The sequence below is a fragment of the Synchiropus splendidus genome, chromosome 3, assembly GCF_027744825.2.
Source record: "Synchiropus splendidus isolate RoL2022-P1 chromosome 3, RoL_Sspl_1.0, whole genome shotgun sequence".
Lineage (NCBI taxonomy): Eukaryota > Metazoa > Chordata > Actinopteri > Syngnathiformes > Callionymidae > Synchiropus > Synchiropus splendidus.
This window is the reverse complement of record NC_071336.1, coordinates 13,891,126-13,908,787: the sequence shown is the minus strand read 5'-3', so window position 1 is coordinate 13,908,787 and position 17,662 is coordinate 13,891,126. Positions and strand designations below refer to the sequence as shown.

At 42.4% G+C, this 17,662-nt stretch overlaps 2 protein-coding genes across 6 annotated transcripts in view; one reads left to right on the top strand and one right to left on the bottom strand.

The window, feature by feature from the left end:
* Positions 1 to 4,022, bottom strand: part of col4a6 (collagen, type IV, alpha 6) — a 71,792-nt gene extending 67,770 nt beyond the window's left edge. For 4 of the 5 annotated variants that reach the window (XM_053858555.1, XM_053858558.1, XM_053858559.1 and 1 more), the window contains exons 1-3: positions 3,955 to 4,022; positions 3,741 to 3,842; positions 3,611 to 3,656 (exon numbers count right to left, since the gene is read on the bottom strand). In XM_053858555.1, coding sequence (XP_053714530.1) covers positions 3,611 to 3,656; positions 3,741 to 3,751 — 57 coding nt within the window. In that variant the 5' untranslated portion in view covers positions 3,752 to 3,842; positions 3,955 to 4,022. The remainder of the gene's footprint in view (positions 1 to 3,610; positions 3,657 to 3,740; positions 3,843 to 3,954) is intronic. The other variant, XM_053858556.1, reaches the window with a different exon arrangement.
* Positions 4,023 to 6,397: 2,375 nt separating this feature from the next.
* Positions 6,398 to 17,662, top strand: part of col4a5 (collagen, type IV, alpha 5 (Alport syndrome)) — a 32,720-nt gene continuing 21,455 nt past the window's right edge. The window contains exon 1 of the mRNA XM_053859328.1: positions 6,398 to 6,675. Within this exon, the coding sequence (XP_053715303.1) occupies positions 6,601 to 6,675 (75 nt within the window). The 5' untranslated portion in view covers positions 6,398 to 6,600. The remainder of the gene's footprint in view (positions 6,676 to 17,662) is intronic.

The following is a 17,662-nucleotide window of genomic DNA, read 5'->3' as shown; positions in this document are numbered from 1 at the left end:
GCAAGAAAGAGCACTTTTCATTGTGTGGACCTGATGACAGACGTAGCCTCAGAGCATCACAGTGTGTTCAAGTTGAAGGTCAATGATAACACATGGTTTAGTAAGTAACTGTATCTAATGAAAGAGCAAGCGTCACTGTCTCACTTATCTCACTTATCTCACTTGCAGCCTTCGGAAATGGCGATAAAGTGACGCTACACCCATTGTTTTTCCTCAAACTTCTGAATATATGAAAAAGGTTGAAAGGTGAAAAAGGTCAAGGTAGAATGAGAGTGGGCTTCCTTTGGTTTCTTCAACATCATGGACATCATCTGTTGTTTGTTTTACATCCATTTATTCGCAGCACTCTAGAGATGCATGACTGTTTGTTCACCAAAAAAATCTGCAAGTAGATATCTTTTAAATAAGATGGAAATGTTATCTATGAATTATTGCTGAAGATAAAAGTACAGAGTCAGACTCTGTCAGAATGATGGCATCATGCAGTGTGACTGACTGTGGTAGGAGAAGGACCGAAGGCAGTGGATGGTCACCAAACAATTGGGTCATTACATGAAAATAAGGTGCTGGAAGGGTTCGTGGAGTCTGGGGGTGTGAATGGGTCTTTCAACTATAAATCAAGCAGTGATCAGTCGCCTCACTTAGTGTTCAGGAATGTTCCAGCCCATAGCACCTGCAGGGAGCGGGACACAGCCTGACAAGTCCTGCCAAGCTCTGGCAGAATTCCACAGAGGGTGGGAGACGGGGAGAGGAGGCAGAGAAGTTTCCAGCATCGGTTTTGGCAACAAGAACAACATCAAGGACGATAAAATGATACCGACTGTGTGGACTTTTAACAAATCTCACAGATTTCCCTGTTATTTTTGTAAACATTTGCACGGACACAACCTCATACAGCCACAGAGAGGAAGACAAGCAATGTTCAGATCTTGAACTGTCTCTGCTAAAACAATCTCAACCTAAAACAGTACAATATTCACTGACCTGACACTAGTGACTTGTATGGTGAGGATCTGAGGACACAGTTAACAGTTGGAAAAAAAGTAAAATTTGACTTCATTTCAGCAACGTTTTTTCTTATTTTTTTCAAACCAATACCTGGACCAAACAATGAGTCAAACCTTTGCAGGACTGTGGCAGCTTACATTTCTGGGTCAGTGGAACGAACACATCAGGGTTATGATGGGACATTTTCTCATCATGCTGCCTCCTTCACAGCTTCTTCTCACCCTGGTGCAATGTTTTCTCTGTGCCAACATTTTGAGGCACTTTGCACCAGCTGAATGTTCAACGACAATCTGATTTCGACTGGCGGAGAAGTGGACTAACGCTCCAGTTTAAATTACTCTTAAAACACCCATCTCAGACAGACAAAACAACCCGACGGTGTGTTTAGTGCTATCTGCTAGCATTGATAACGCCTGATAAAGACCTCGCTCTGCTATCTGTGTACAGTAGCAAGGCAAGGAGGACGAGGATTAAGCAGCAGTTTCCAGGGGGATGACAGCCCAGACCACCCAATGAACTCATCTGTCACTCGGTCAAAACACACATATCAGCCACCCAGTCACCCACACACACACTCACACTCAATAACAGGGAGGTGGGAAGTGGGAGGATGAGTCAATTCAAAGTCAATGCACCTTCAGCAGCTAACTTTTACTGCAGCACAGGAAGTTTTCACACTTTGATTCCTGTTCTGCTCCACAGCCACAAATGTCTTCTTCTGACAAAGGGAGATTTGGCTTGATACCAATTGTTAGTTAAATGTTGTGCTTCCTAAAGGGCCTGATGCATATTTAGTTTTCTGTAAGTGGAAAAAGGACATGGTGTGTACATGTACCTAAATGTACAGAACTGTTTAGCCAATATAAACTGCATGTAATAAATAATGTAGAATTAAAACAATATTTTAAAATGATTCAAGTTATTGTTTTAAAAGCGGATATTTTTCTACCATATTAGTCTTAAAAAGCAGAATTGTGTCTGCAAAAAAGATTTGAAAAAGGTTTAAATCGATCACACAATGTGCCACGATATCCTGCCACACAAGATGCAATGGAGCCGTCAACAATGCCTTTTGTAGCAGTGTTTTTCACACTTCATTCATTCATGTAAAACTGCAGTATCTGCTTATTGAACCCGATCATTAAACGTCTTGCACCTTTTGAACACATTACCGTTCAGGAATCTCCTTAAGAGTTTTCATCTCCTTCTACATCTCCTTAGATATCCAGATTTCTGTCACAGGTTGTAGGCCAGCTTGTCATTGTGCATGTCAATTTTATCTGACTTAAAAGTTGGCATACAATTCACCTTCTTTCGCATAATTTTGTTCCAGTTGTGGAGAGATTACTACTAAATCATTCACACTCATTACTGCACCTTGTTTCATAACAGTAATTCTTCCTTGTGTCTTCATATTTTGGAGGACATTTACTGTGTTTGGTTCTGCATTTAGGTTTAAGCCAACAATTAACAATGAGATAAACTTGATGCTCTAGAGTGTAAATAAAGGCTTGAAGTGAAACGTCATAGCACATCATCAACACATTTTAATCGTCATATCACCCATCCCCAAATTATTGCACCGGTTGAAAAACACAGTTTTATAGCATGAAAACCAAAATAGTACACTGAACTAAATGGTTTATTACGACAGTAAATAAACCTTCAATGCCGCATTTATAGTTGGATCTCTATATATTCAATCCACATATATTCGGGAAACTGATTTGTATTTGATCCATTTTCATTGTCTTACAGACAGATGGCCGTTTTATCTAGGACAGGTGAGAGCTCAGGTGTCTTCAGATCTTTGCATGGCCATCAATAAAGTAAAACTGTACTTTTGAATCTGAATACTGCATATTCATTCAGCATAATCTGCTTTTCCCAGAGCAGGATTGTGAGGGCGAGAGGCTGGAGACGCCCTCGACAAGTCCCCAGTCCAACACACACTCACACACATATGTGGACAATGTGGCACAATCTGGCAAATTTTAGATTAATTTCACTTTCAGTATATTTTACCATTAGATTTCATACAGTTATGTCTGTATGGAATGTCCCCATTTTTCTTCTTCATGGTACATTGAATAGTGCTGGCGTTCAACATCATCATATCAAGTTTTGTCAAAAAACAAAATACACCAAAAAAAAAAAACTTTCTCTCGTCATATTTGAATGCGATATCTTAAACCATACTTTTCAAGGTGTGCCAAACCCCCGACACTCCTTTTATTTCACCTCTCCTAAAAGCCGCATGAATATTGAGGATTATTCATCAAGTGGGCGGGGCGTGAATAACAGCGGAGCGTGAGCGGTTCCACTCAAACGTGGACTACTTTTTTCACAACCTCGGGCTACATCAAACACAGACCCCAATAATCCCAGAAACAACCCACCCAGTTACAATACACGGGAGAATCAATGACGCACGTCCATATTCATATATATGATATGGACATGAAGTAAGGTGAAGCCGCACATTGGAAATGTGTCTGAGCAGTTGTGGCTGGAGCAGCACTTTCTGCACCCGCCGGATAAATAAACCGAGAGAAGAGACTCTTCACCTGAAGGAGTTTGGTAACAAACAAGAGTGACTTACTGCTTGCGTAGATCCCACAGCCCATGCGACTGCAACCACACAAATCCTGCCGGAGAGAGCACACTCTGATCAGCTCGTGGTTCAGGTGAACCATGACTCGGTCTCTCGAACACACGCTGGAGTGACTTACAGGAGTTTCATGTTGGTCCGCTGCTAGAGAGCGACCCGCCGTGTCTTCAGCAGCCCAGTCTCTTCAGACGCGCTCATCGACGGCTCCACAAGCTCCTGACATCTACCCGGGGACACACACACGCACAGACGGCCTGAGATGGTACACTCGCAACCCGACGGAAAAAGCTTCTCCGCGAGGTTTTCGATTAATAAAAGGAGTGAAGCCAACTCACCAAAGTTGCAGCGGTGAAGTCGCTGCTGCGCTCTCCGCGTTGTTGCGCCTCAACTCAGCAGCGCAGCTCAGCAGCAGCAGGGGAGGGGCCAAGCCTTGTCATTCATGTCCTCCAGTGCAGCTCCCTGCTCATAAAGGAGACTCCAGGTTACACACTCACAGCAATCAAGATTCGCTTGTTCAAGAGAGCTGTCCTCGAGATAGACGCAACAAGCTGATCCACATCTATAAAGTAGGAGGATGACAAGCTGGCTTGCCTCCCAAAATAAGAGGCACTGCATGTTGTCCGACAAAAGATTTGTCCTCTGTGCTTTTAAGAAACAATGGATATAGGAGAAGGGGAAAATGGTCAGAATCAGACATTTCTTCATTGTTGATCCTGTGTGCATTGACAAATTTTCTTGGGGAAAAGTATCAACAAAAGTGTGTTTGATGCAGTTATCATTGAGGGCCACACTTGACAGAATTTCCAACAGACAGATGCTTTGGTCTGGACTGACATTTGAAACATAAAAACAACCTCAAATCTACTTTGAGGTTCTGATTGACCCTGATGTCCACATTATCACCCCACAAACTCCTATCAACAAGAGTCCAACAAATCTTTTTCCTTTCACCCAGTTATGGGATCACAACAGGTAAGTTTGACTTACTAAGTGTACCAGACAGTGTGCCAGTCTTGCTACATGTTGTGTCCAGTTTATATAGATGCATACAATCGGAAATATGAGCAAAGTTCTAGAGGTACAGAAGAAGTTTGGGGAGACAAAATGAAGCCAACCAGCACCGCACAGGACCACGAACAGCATGGATCAGCTTGAGTCATGAAAATAACTGCAAGAATAAGACGCCTTTGGTTGACACATAATAGTTCATATGTTTTGGGCGGATATGACATAAACTGTATAAAAAGTTGCAGTCATCGGGACAGAGTACCAAACCAAACTTGTTGCACATCATCACAATATGGTTTAAAAAAACAAAGTGTGAGTCTGTTTTAAATTCATGTCTTTTGCAAGATTTTGCTGATATTGCATCGCAAAGGCTTCATCGAGAACCTGGGGCTTGAGTGTCCACATTTTCATCAGATACACGACTTCAGTCACTTTAATTCATGTTGCATATTGTGATCTTTTTTAAACTGTGTTTTTAGAAAGTTTTATTTGAAAAGAACTAAACCAAAATGACTATACAGCCTTCATTCCCATAAATGTATTGTAGCTAAAGTGTTGTATTCCATGTTTGTCGGTAGTGGATCTGAACTTTCATATGACTCATTGACTGACCGCTATGGTTCTTGACAGCTGCCTACATGTGTGCCTATGAAAATCTTGTCAGTAGAATCTGACTTTTCAGGATTGGATTTTGTTTTCATGATATTTACATGCAGCAGCAGCTGTTTTTCATTGCTCTGCATCACACTCTCTCACACTTCATCTGATATGTTCTAACCTTCCTCTTAGCAATGAGCAGTAAAACATTTGGATTTTGTCAGATCTTAACTGCATTTTAGCATCTTGGATTTGTACAGAAGTCTGTTAGCTTGAACTATTACACACTATTAATAATTAATCAATCTATATTAGCCAAGTAATGGAGGGTAAATAAACAATCAGAAACAATTTAACCAGTTTTTGTCCAGATGCAACAGCAAGGCACTATACTTGAGCCTAGTAGTTCCATATTAAACGTCATATTAATTGATGGCATATGATTTTGTAGTTGTCCTCATCAATACTGAGTTGAAAAGTCTTCAGGAAAAGCTTTATGTGTGGGCATAAATCAAAAGTTTTTTTTTTCATCAACAGAAATTGCATTTTACAAGTAAAAAACACAAGGCAAGTAAGAAATGAGTGTGGATACATATGTTAAAAAAAAAAAAAAAAAAAAAAAAAAGAAGTATAACGTGCAATAAACCTGAACAATCAGAAGTAAAATCGTTGCTTGGAGAAAATGGCATGTCAGTGAAATGTCAGTGGTATTTCAGTGAAAGCGCGTCATATGTGGTGATGCACACGTTGACTTTAATCTTCGATCCTGACAGGCGTTCTCCATCAGTCAAAAGTCAAAAGTGAGCAGTTGACCTTTAATAATGTGTGAAGAATGCAACATGTTGGGGCATAGAGAAAATACCAAATAAAGGTTTTATGTCAGAGCTTTTTGTGTGGCCCCCGGCGTCCGCTGATCACACAAGCGAAAAGAGATATCCATCCGCTGTTGCAAGATGCGCGAATATGAGGCAAGAAATCAAATTGCGCATTGAATTCATAGATCACGCGCCTGACAGTATGAATCTGCGACAAGGTTAATAGGCAGAAAAATGCGCTTAGTTTTTGTTTTTTTCTTTATTCACTAGTTCTGCCGGTAAAGGTGCGGATGGTGGATATCACTGCGCGCTGAGCGTGGGAAGTAGATCCGGCAGGGCAGGTTTGTGAGTGGAGCAGAGGAAAAGTTAGAGGACTGCAGAGGCGCACGGTGCCAGACCAGGACCACGGGATCCTCTACGACTGCCGCCGACAGAACGCAGCTCTACGCTTGTCGTGTTCGAGTGAGGTCTGGGGGCGAGCAGGGCCATGGCATGCGAGTAGAGAAGTGAAGAGTTGGTGCGAGTTAAGGCAGGCGGCTCCGAGTTTTATTCGCCTCAAAGATGAATCCGAGTCAGCTCGCCGTGACGCTGATCCTCCTCGCCCTGTGCGCGGCGGTGCAGCGCTCCGACTCCGCGGTAAGTGCACCTCCATCTCCGGACTGAAACATTAGAACCAGTCGACTTATTCCCCTGCCGCACCGTGAGCGCTTGAGAACACTCTTGAGTCTTGAGTCGGACACCCGGGTATAAATAGAAGGGCCGCTTTTTAACAAGTGCGTCTGCGCTGATGTGAATCACAGTCGCACCACTGAAGTACACTTTTCGGCTTCTGCGCTGCGTTTTGACGCACAGAACTGAGTTCGGGATCTTCTCCGTGCACAGCTTCTCGGGTTCTCTCCTGCAGCAGGAGACAAACCTGTAGGAACATGCGCACTTTTCTCTCCAGCGCCTTTTACTTTTGTTTCCGATCGCAATGCACTTCAAGCCACCCTGCAGTGTGACTTTTATGAGCTCTTTAGGGACTCAGACAGAAATGCAACTACGCTCGAAATGAGGCTTATTAATATACATCTATATCATATAGTACTTGTTCAATTTATATAAACTGACTGCTGTCATCACTGACCAGTTTCTTTCAAACTGCACTTCTACATCAAATGTGTGTCCAGCAGCATCTAACCAATGTGGACACATCTTAGTCCCAACCCCTCATGTAATATTCCTTTCTATAGGGATATGAATATTTAAGACTCATTAATAATTCATGAGGAGGGGTGGGTTTTTTCCCCCCCACATGGCTCTAGGCGGGTACATCTGCGTACGTCTCCTGAAGTTATGTGTTTGCGATTAAACTCAGGTATCTGATAATATTTCATGTCTCATCCCATAGTGTTTTGGTAACAACTTTGACCAATGAGTATCTGCGTAGCAAGGTCAACCGGTTGTCACTCACTAAGCAAAGCAATTTCAGTTTTTGTATAGTAAAAACAATATATATGGCGTCATTGAGTTACACTGTCGATTCGTTTTTACATTTTCATCAACTGGCGTTTTTCACCTTTTAAAAATTTGGACATACTATGCTTCACTGACTTTAACTGTTTTGCCTCAGCATGCATGTAAACAATGAAATTAAACTTCTTTTTTAAATTTTTACTTATTCTTAATGTATTTATGTATTTTTCCAAATTGAGCTGGTCACATTTTAATTTCCTACATTTGCTGCTATCATGCTACTATCCGCACTTTGATGTGATCCTCACTTATGGACGCATTAATCCAAAGTATCGTACATAAAAAATCTGAACTGAGGTTATTCAGACTCGCATGTACTCTTCAGTTCCCACCTTCGACCTGCCTGTCTCCCCCTAGTGGGCGAGACGTAGACACATGCATGTTCAATACCCAGCCGTCATCTCTAGGAACAGAGGAATGTTGGATTGTGAGTGTTGAGACTTGGTTATTTGGATTCTCTCTTTATTGCATAATAAAACATCAAAAAGAAAGAAAGACGGGAAGAAACTACATCCAGCCATTGTTGGTGCCATAACCCCGTTTCATGGCCACTTGCCGCTGTGCTTCTGTGTGCTTGCACGTGTGTGTAGTGAAGTATTAAACCAGCCCCAGATAAGAATCTCCTCACCGCCAGGTGAGGGAGTTCAGCAGTAATGTATACCTGGAGCTTTTCCTTTGAACACGACATTCCACACAACCACAAACGCACACTTAATTTGATGCTTTCCTGTGGACAGCGATGTACAGACAGACGGACATGAACTCACACACACTCTTCCACACACACATTCACGTTTCCCCCTGGAAGTCACGTGACGCACATCTCAGGTGCGTGCGTGTGCTAGCATCATCAGGAAGCCCAAGTCATAGCCAAAACATCCTCAGGTTGTTGAGATTATTCGACAAAGTCAGTGCAGGGAGGAGCTGTTGTCGCACTCCGTTCTGGCAGTGTTTTCTTTGCCAGGTTAACCTGCTGCTTAATCTCAACACATCTTATCTTAGAGCTCCTTGCAGACAGTTTCATCACTGAAGGGTTTAGATGACCTAAAACCTACTTTCAGAAGAAGAACTGATACGTTTGGGTTGAAAATTCCATCGTTGCTTACAATCTGCCTGAGCTGTTGATTCAGAAGGTCAACAACAACCTGCAACTGCGACTAAGCAGTGACAAAACATGAAGAGTCAATCTAAGTTAAGATGTCTTCAGTGGTAGTTGCCACTCAGACTGACTTTGTCGAATCATAATCCAGGTATTTTTATATAGATGCACTAAGAAAAGGGTTTTGTCGTGAGACTGGGTTCAGTGAAACTGAAGAGGTCCTGTGAAATAACTTCATTTCACTTCAATTCAGACAGACCATCAAAAGTCAGGCTTATTGTTGTTGCTCATTCCATTTGGTGGACAGCGGCTGCAAAATTTAGAAAAATAAAGAGTGTCTTTTTGACTTCTCTGGTTTGTATTTATCAGATCTGTGACATCCATCAGTTTGACATCCCACCTCCACAGCAGTGAACCATGGCTGCACTGCAGACAGTCAGCAAGAATAATTACAATATATTGGTCCGTATAATGAACACAACTGTGTCTCTAAAGTCATCAATCGCTGTGAGCTTTTTCAGATAAAAAAAAAATTGAATTGAAAATAAGTAACACTTGTAATAGCCAACTGTGTAACTGTATTTTCACACAATTATTGGCGGAAAATTCAAGGTGTATATTTGTCACTTATAAACACCCAGAGTCTAAAGATCATAAATGAAAAGGAATGCGTCCCGTGTGTGCGCAAGAGCTTCCGACAGTGTTTCCTGGTAAAAGTGTCACGCTGGTGTCAATGAGCCAAAGATGCCGTTAGGAGTAACAGCTGGACAAAAGTCAAGGAGAGCTAACACCAAATGTTTAAACAGTTAATTAACCCCACGCAGCACAAACACCCCGACTGTAACTCTTGCCATTTGAGTCAAGGTGGAAGTGGAGCGGGATTACAAGTGGGTTTATCCTTTTTAAAGTGCCCAAATTCATGTCACATAAGTGAGTCTTGCTGAGGACACTTTGACCTCACTACACGCACGAATCAGGGCGTCACCCTGACCATAGGAGACTTTTTAAAAATGAATCATCCTGAACGTTAGGGTAGGAATTGTGGTTAACTCTTGACTCCACCGGAGCTGGAGTTTTGGAGTGAATTCAATCTGTGTTGAGCGTTCTCACTGTTGCCTAATGAGTCTTCTGTTTGCACGTGGAATCTTTTTCTGTCACTCAAACTCAAACCTTATTCTCGCCTTCCCCACCGCCCTCCCCTTCCAGTGCAAACAGCAGAGCAAACACACCATGTTTGTCAGAGACGTCTTTATTTACTCCATTCCCCATTGTTAGTGTTCATTCTTATCTCGCATCTCTCCCTTTAATCCATCAACTTGGTTAGACACAGCTATGGACGTCATGCTTCAGCATCTTACATTTCCTCTCAGTTACCAGCCACAAGGGTTAAACAGCGACCACTTAAAGGTCTGAATGATCTTCTTTGAAGAAGCTCCAAGTTAAATCTGAGCGCTGTGTGGACTTAGGTTACAAGTGGAGCTTAGTGAGACTTGAGGCCTGGGTCTTTCCATTCAGTCTGGTATGTGACTCAAGTCTTCAGATCACACGTCTCCCCTGAAATACTCAAGTAGCCCCATCCTCCACGGTCTGCCGTTCTTTTCCTATTTTTCAGGGCTAGGTGGCACCATTCACCCGAGGAACTCAAACTCCCCTAAAGATAGAAGAGAACCCTAAAGAACTTGTGCAAAGATCTATGGGTGTCTGTACTGTGCCAAGTAAAGCTAGGGGGAGCAGGATGGCCATCCAGGAGGGCCTCACTAAATCACGCCACAGGGTGATGCCTGACTCTCTAGTAACATCTCTAACAGCTACTGCAGAACTGTTTCCCACAAGTCCTGTGTTTATGCGAGCCAATGGGCCAGTTTACAAATCCACCTCCGCAGAGCAGTCAGATGTTCCGTGTTTTCCTTCCTGCCTTGAGCCTGTTCCCTAAATCTACTTTCCCTTCAATTTTATATCTGTCGTGCTAGGCCAGGATTTCTGTTGGGAAGTGGAATGTGCTGCCCACAGGCGACATGAAAATTGCTTACCGGAGAGAAGATGAACCAATGCTCGGTCGAGAAATCACAGGAGTGCCATTGAAGAAGACATTGAGAACAGACAACAAAACAAGCAATGGGATCAAAGCGAATAAAAAGATCCCAGTTTATCAGATTGAATGTAAGCAGATATTCCAGCTGGAAGGTATGACAGTTTTTGTTTTGCATTCTGTCTTTCTCAAGCGAAGAAGAGAAGAGGGCGGTAATCTGTCTGCGATCTGGGGTTACCTTCGTCTAGATGTCGGACGACTTTTTTGACCCAAAATTGAAGGAAAGCTACATTTAAATATGTCTCCCAGTAAGTCAGCACATGGCTCTGTAGCCAGGCTGAAGGTCGAGGCCAGTTGACAGGTCACCGTTCTCCGGCTCTCACACACAAACAACCAAAACACCTGTGGGAAACAGATGAACTACATGGCATCTGTTTCTATCGTGGGAGGGAGACAGGAGCGTCCAGGGAAACCCTACTTAACTAGGACAAGAAGTTCAGAGTGTGATCTGAAGCTGGGATCTTCTGGATGTGAGCCATTTTTCGTCATTTCAACAGAAACTTAGGTGAAATGCCTGAATTGAAAAAGAAGCTTTGTTCCATCTGGCTTGTTGGATACAATCATCTAATCACTTTTACCGTCGCGCGTCCCTCCTTTTCTTATCTCGTTCACTTTCTGTCCATCTCCTGTCAGCCGCCATAAGCAGGTTTGCCCCCAAAGTCAGACGGCGCAGAACGATAAGCAGCCTGGTGCAGTATGGACGGCTATAGAAGTCATCAGAGGCAGAAAGGTGTTTTGACTAAACGCGCTCCATCGTGTGGGCTGCCGTCTGCTTCTCTCTTCTTCCATGTTGCTTCTCTTTCTCGCTCTCACTGTTTGTAATCTTGTTGCACTCTTCCCCAGTCTGTTTCTCCCATCACTCTGCAGAGGTGAAAGCAGAACTCCCACAGGTAGCACTGTGCCAATGTTTGTTACTCACTTGCCATACCACTTTACTCCTCCTTACTTCCTTGTGAAGTCATTGAAACCACCTAAACTTGCTGCATGTTTCATAATGATCTACGCCAAAAGACTGAGGTGTTTTGATCATGTTTTTTTTTCTTCTTCTGAGTGAAAATACACAGAGATTGGATCATTTTCTTTTGGATATTTGATATGTAAGTAAATGATCAGGAGATAAATAAACATGTTATTACTTGAAGAAGATAACAAACTGCATATCCATTTAAAACATGCAAAAAAGAGTCCACATTTTCAACAAGTGTTAGTTTTAAAATTTTAAGCCAATGGATTGTGGCTGAATGAGATGGTGAATGCCTCTGGTGGCCACTTGCGGTATGACGCCATGAGCCAGAAGTCCATGTTATATCTATAGTATGTTCAAATGCTCCTCGATGTTTGTAGCCCCTATATATTCCACAGACATAAGACGTGTGGTTCAAATTCAGTCATCGTAAGGATGTTCTCTTTCTGCACATATTCTGATGAAGAAAAGTCTCATTCCAACGCTGCGCTGGTGGCACTGTTGTTGTCATGCATCTGTGTGTGTGTGAGACAGACATCTGTGTTTACCACCTTTTTGAACGTCAGCAAGAGTTCAGGTCACTTGTTGACACATTTCTTCTGAGGCTTCTCTTTCAGTCAGGACAGACGTCTCACTTTTTTTGTTGTATTTTAGGCCATAGCCATAAATCCATACTTGTGTTGATGGGTGGATATGAATTGGAGATCTTGGATCTCTTCTTAATGGCAAACAGTAATGTGATCAATTCTGGTAGAAAAAAACCCCAATGTGTAATGTGGGGTGATAATAACCTAATAATAACCTGTAGAGTTTTATGAAAAGCCTCTTTATTTTGCAACCCTTCACTTGATTAACAAACTTAGAGATGCGTGAATGTCATTTCTGAGAATATGTAGGTATTTGTTTGTTTGTTTTCCAGGTCAATATTGAAGGCTGGAAACAACAGGAAATACTGAATGCCAGTCAGTTTCAGACTTACTTCCTACACCACCTCTAACATATATTTTTTTACTTGAGTGAGATGAAGTTTTAACAGGTTAAATACAGTTTGACGTGAGACATGTGACATTAATAGAGAACCAGTCTGCTGCTACAGATGGTACGCGGCACCCCTTGGTGTTTAGTCTTAAATGGCTCTTCACCCTGGGCAGGTTCCTCTTATCGCACCGTATAGATTTAAGTGTAACGTGTGATAATACTTCACCGCTTCACTGAGCCAAGATAGGCTCTTTCTTTCCCTCATCTGCCCCGCCATCGTCCTGATCTCAGCTGCCCAAGCAGAGTCACTGTGTTGTGTCTACAGCTGATGCTCTCGGGTAAATATTAAGGTCCGACTGCTGCTAATGCAAACAGTTGTACACCTCAAATCTAAGGCTGCATGTTCATGGTTTATGGAAACATGCAGCAGTTTGCCTGTGAACATTTATCAAACGTCCAAACATCTTGTGCTGTTTATTCCTGTTTGTCCAAATATAAACCTGTCCATTTTTCATGGCTATTTTCCTGTCACATAGTTAGAGGATCGATCTGGCTTGCTGTGAAAATGCCCTAGACAGCAGGCCTCCGTACGCTTTCTAGGAATGACTCGTAAAACATGATATATGTTCCACTCGGACATAAACAGTCAATATATCGTGGATCTGCTCGGTTTCACCTCATGACCAAGATACTAAAACAACCTGGACCACACAACTCTGACATCCAGTCTGGCTGCGCGCCGTTTAAACTAGTATTTGTCTCGTAAAGAAGACCAAACTGACAGTTCTTGGAAGAGGTTCAGAGGAGGTTACTGCTGTGACGGGATGCCTTCAAACCTCCCTTCCATGTCAGTGTCAAATGCAGCTTTGAACCCAAATGAATGTCTTCCAATGTGCCGTCTCAAATTTTACCCTTGCCAGCTCTATCTTTTTATCATTGAGCACATTTTAGACCAAAATTTGGGGCTAATATGAAAGCTGGCAATATTTCAGGACCACAAAAATTAAAGTTTTGTTGAGTAGTGACAGGCTGATGAGGCTTCTTGAGACAGTGTCCTCATTTTCAGAGGCAAGTAGATGGCGCTCTCACCTCTAAAATCTTTGGATTTGAAGAACCATTTCAATGAAACCTCACATCATTTTAAAACTGAGAGCGCCACCTAGAGAACTCTGGAAACAAGGACACTGTTTCATGAAGCCCCATCAGCCCCTCACTTTTGTTGAGTGAAAAGATTTTGCAAATAGCCCTGACGCTCTGGTACGGAGACTGGGATGGGAACCTTTCCTTCATTGTCTTAGTCATCACATTGCACATCAGTTAAGTTGTAATATTCAACTGTCCACAGTGCTGGAATACAAATATAAACCTGGAAGTTGCATGTATTCCTTGAACAGGGTGCATGTTTAGTTGGAAAACATGTAGCAAAGTACTTTCCTTTGTCCTAAATTTGCCCTGTCTCCCATGTCATTTTACCCTCCCTGTTAGCATTTGTGTCACCTTCTCCTCCTCATTCCTGCCCTGGGCTACATATATCCGCACATTCGCCTCACTAGTCACCACTCCTTTCTCCCTTTTTTTTGTTGCTCATAGCTATGATCCAAACCGTGATGTATGTAGCCTGTTGCACAAAGCAGCAGTGGCAGGTTTCAACCTGAGCGGGACTGGGTCGGGCTGGGGCACGCTTGCTTGTCATATATCCCCAGGGACTGAATTTAACTGTGCTTTTTTTTCACCAGCTCCACGTGAGGGATTTTTCAGACGCTGATTGATGAAGCTAGTGGATTAAATAGAATAGATGTAACTGTAAATATTTGCTTTCTAGCTTCCAAGTGGAGATTTTTCAGCGTGCAAGCAGGACAACATTTTTCTTGATTTTTTTTTTGTCCTGGAGTTGTCGTGCTTGGTCACCTAAAATAGCAACACCACTAGTTGGAACGACTCAGCTGCCCCTCCATTCTTATCAATAACATTGAATACATTTTCAGAAAAGAAAGCAAGGCCTTGTTTAGAACAGATCTGCTATGGCCTTGAACTTTTCGCAACCAGCACAGCGAACGATTGATACTCGATGTAGACTCAGTAAGTAGTAAGTAGACTCAGTGGTCTTCGCATAAATGAGCCTTGGCTCAGTTATTTTGTGAAGATACCATCTGTCGAGGAATTTTCCCAGAAGGGGGGAACAAGGGCAGCCAAAACATGTTTGAATGATTTTATCTCCCCTTTTTCATGAAATTTGCGGGGTACCTGTCAGAGCAGTCAAAATAGTGGAGGAAAAAAAAAGAGATGAATCTTGGAGTTACTGTCTCGTGTTTTCTGTTAGGATATGAAATAGCTAAACAAGAGCCTTGTTGAAACTGTGTGGTTGAATCAGTCACTATGACTAAGATAGTTGAGATGAGATGATGAAATTATTTTCTAACATGGCCGCCTTACTAAATATTGCTACAACCATTTTTGCACTTATTCCCCCTCAATAAAAACTGCACCAGGAAAGAATATGAGGATTTACTCTGATTCCACGCTTAGAAACCACAGCTTTTTTCTCATATACATAGTAACACAAAATCAGCATCTATATATGTTTCATAATTTACCATTACAGTGAAAAAGAATCTGTTACAGCCTTAGGGAGTAACATTTAATCCTTGCTGGAGATGTATGTGACATTTATTGATCAGCATCATGTATGTTTTTGCAGCATATTGTCTGCAGATGATGGTGACTCATTGGGCATTTGCTACACAAAATAATATGAAATGAAAAATACAAATTCAAATAACATACGATATATAACTTTTTTTTTTAGTAGCCCAACAATCATTTGGTTCTGAGAAGTCAAAGTTGACTTGTTCTAAGTGTTGCAGAATATATCAATGGAATTCCTGGAGAACCACCATGACATGATCACACATGTGTGAGCAAGTGAGAGTGAACAAGCAGTCGGGGGTCTTCCTCCTCTCCAGGGCCAGTGAGTCAAAACACACATGGCCAGATTTTTTTGGTGTGAAAATATTTGGTTTGGTCCTCCCTCTCGGGGAATCGACACCTTGAAGCAGCCAAAGTCCAGCAGCGATGAAAGGGATCAGCGGTTTGACACAACAGCTTGGTGCCTGGAGTGCCACTCTCCTTTCTCCTGATAAATACGCATACTTCACACACAGCGTTATTTAACACATGGTCCAGAACACACACTCAGACACAAACATATCGACACGGACCTGCGGGCCAAGAGAAGAGCCTAACTGTCAGTCAGTCAGAAATGTATAACATATGACATATATCATGCAGTTTAAAAAAAAAAACATTGATGGGTTGATGAGGCTTCATGAAACCCTGAATGCATTTTCAGAGCAATGTGAGCGGCACAGATTTACAGATGATGTGCAGTTTCATTGAAATGCTTGTTCAAATCCAAAGAATTTAGAGGTGAGAGTGCCATCTAGTGGGCTTTGAAAATGAGGACACTGTTTCATGAAGCCTCAGAAGTAGCTAGCTCAGTGGAAAAGATGGAAGCGTGTGTGCTTGCGTGTGAGTTGGTCAGTGCGTTTGATGAGAAGGTGTGAACTCCAGCTCCAGACTGTGGTTAGCAAGTGTTTATCACCGACGGAGAGAACAAGTCAGAGGCTGCTGTTACAGGCCTCCACTGGATTTCATGCACGTGCGTGTGCTAATGACATTGATAGTGATGAGGAAATGTATTTTACTGTGTGCTTGAGTCAAAAAATTGAAGGTGTGTGGTGTGTGTGTGTGTGTGTGTGGCGGGCATAGCAGCGTGTGTGTAATCATCGGTCTTTGATGAGCAGGGGAATTCCAGTCTCGCCAGTCTAATCCTCGGGTACATGACTTCCGCTTGCCCCCCTCCTTCTCCTCACCTGGATTTCCCATATCTCTGTCCTGTGCATATATACTCCAATTTTCCACTCTCAATTGAAAAGATAATTTTTTTGTAACTTTTTTTTGTGTGCACGTCTGGTTTGAAGGGTTATGATGTCATCGGATGACTGGGATGGAAGACTAAAAGACAGTCAAGTCTCTCCACAACACAGCTGGGCATTTATGGGAAAAAAAAAATCAGGATTAATTCAACCTTCAACCTCAGTAACAGTAAATGCCTGTTTATTCCAATCTCAACACGATTTATTATGTACAGATTTGTTTCTGTCAAAAAGAGTATTATTCACTGTTTATAAATTCACATAGCTGTGCAATAACAAAGTGAAACACTTTAGGCATGTGAGTAAAACACTGGGGCTAAATTGCATCATAGACCATTGCTCAGACGCAGCAGAGAAAAACGCTGCAAGATCTGGATTAAATAACCAACATACAGGAGTGATACTAGTTTTGTCTGATTCTGGTTTGAATATGAAGGTTCGCCTCAAATGCAAACTTGTGATTGGCTGCTCTGTTGAGCATGAATCTGAAGGTATCAGTGACGCCTCAGAGAGGTGAACCGCACTTATATAAAGCACTTCAGGAAACCCGAGTAGAGAGACACTTATAAGAAGGAGAGAAGTCAAAATAACCAACACAGCAATTTTCTGGCAGCTTGAAGCTCTAACTGTCAGGATTTTTTTTTTTTAATCATCATCCAACCACACAATGTTTAAAACTGAAAACAAATTTCACTTAAATCTCTGGATCTAACAGGAAGGAGCTTTCACTGTTGAACTCTATTATGAAACCAACAATATGCAGTTATGTTGTGGGTCACACCGACACACTGGATTTGACCAGTAGATCAGTGTTAGGGCCTGGTCGGTGCTCCGTGTTTCCCTGGGCAGGTCTCGCCTATTTCAGGTTGTTGCACTAGAAAAAGTGGGACGGAGGTGAGAGCGAAGTGAGTGAACCGATGGAGAGAGTTGAAGGAGAGAGTGAGCAGACGGGTGAGTGGCGCACATATCTGCAGCTCACTGACCTTTCTAAGTGGATTAGATGCCCCTTCAATGCTGTGAGGATAGAAAGAAACAACACAGAG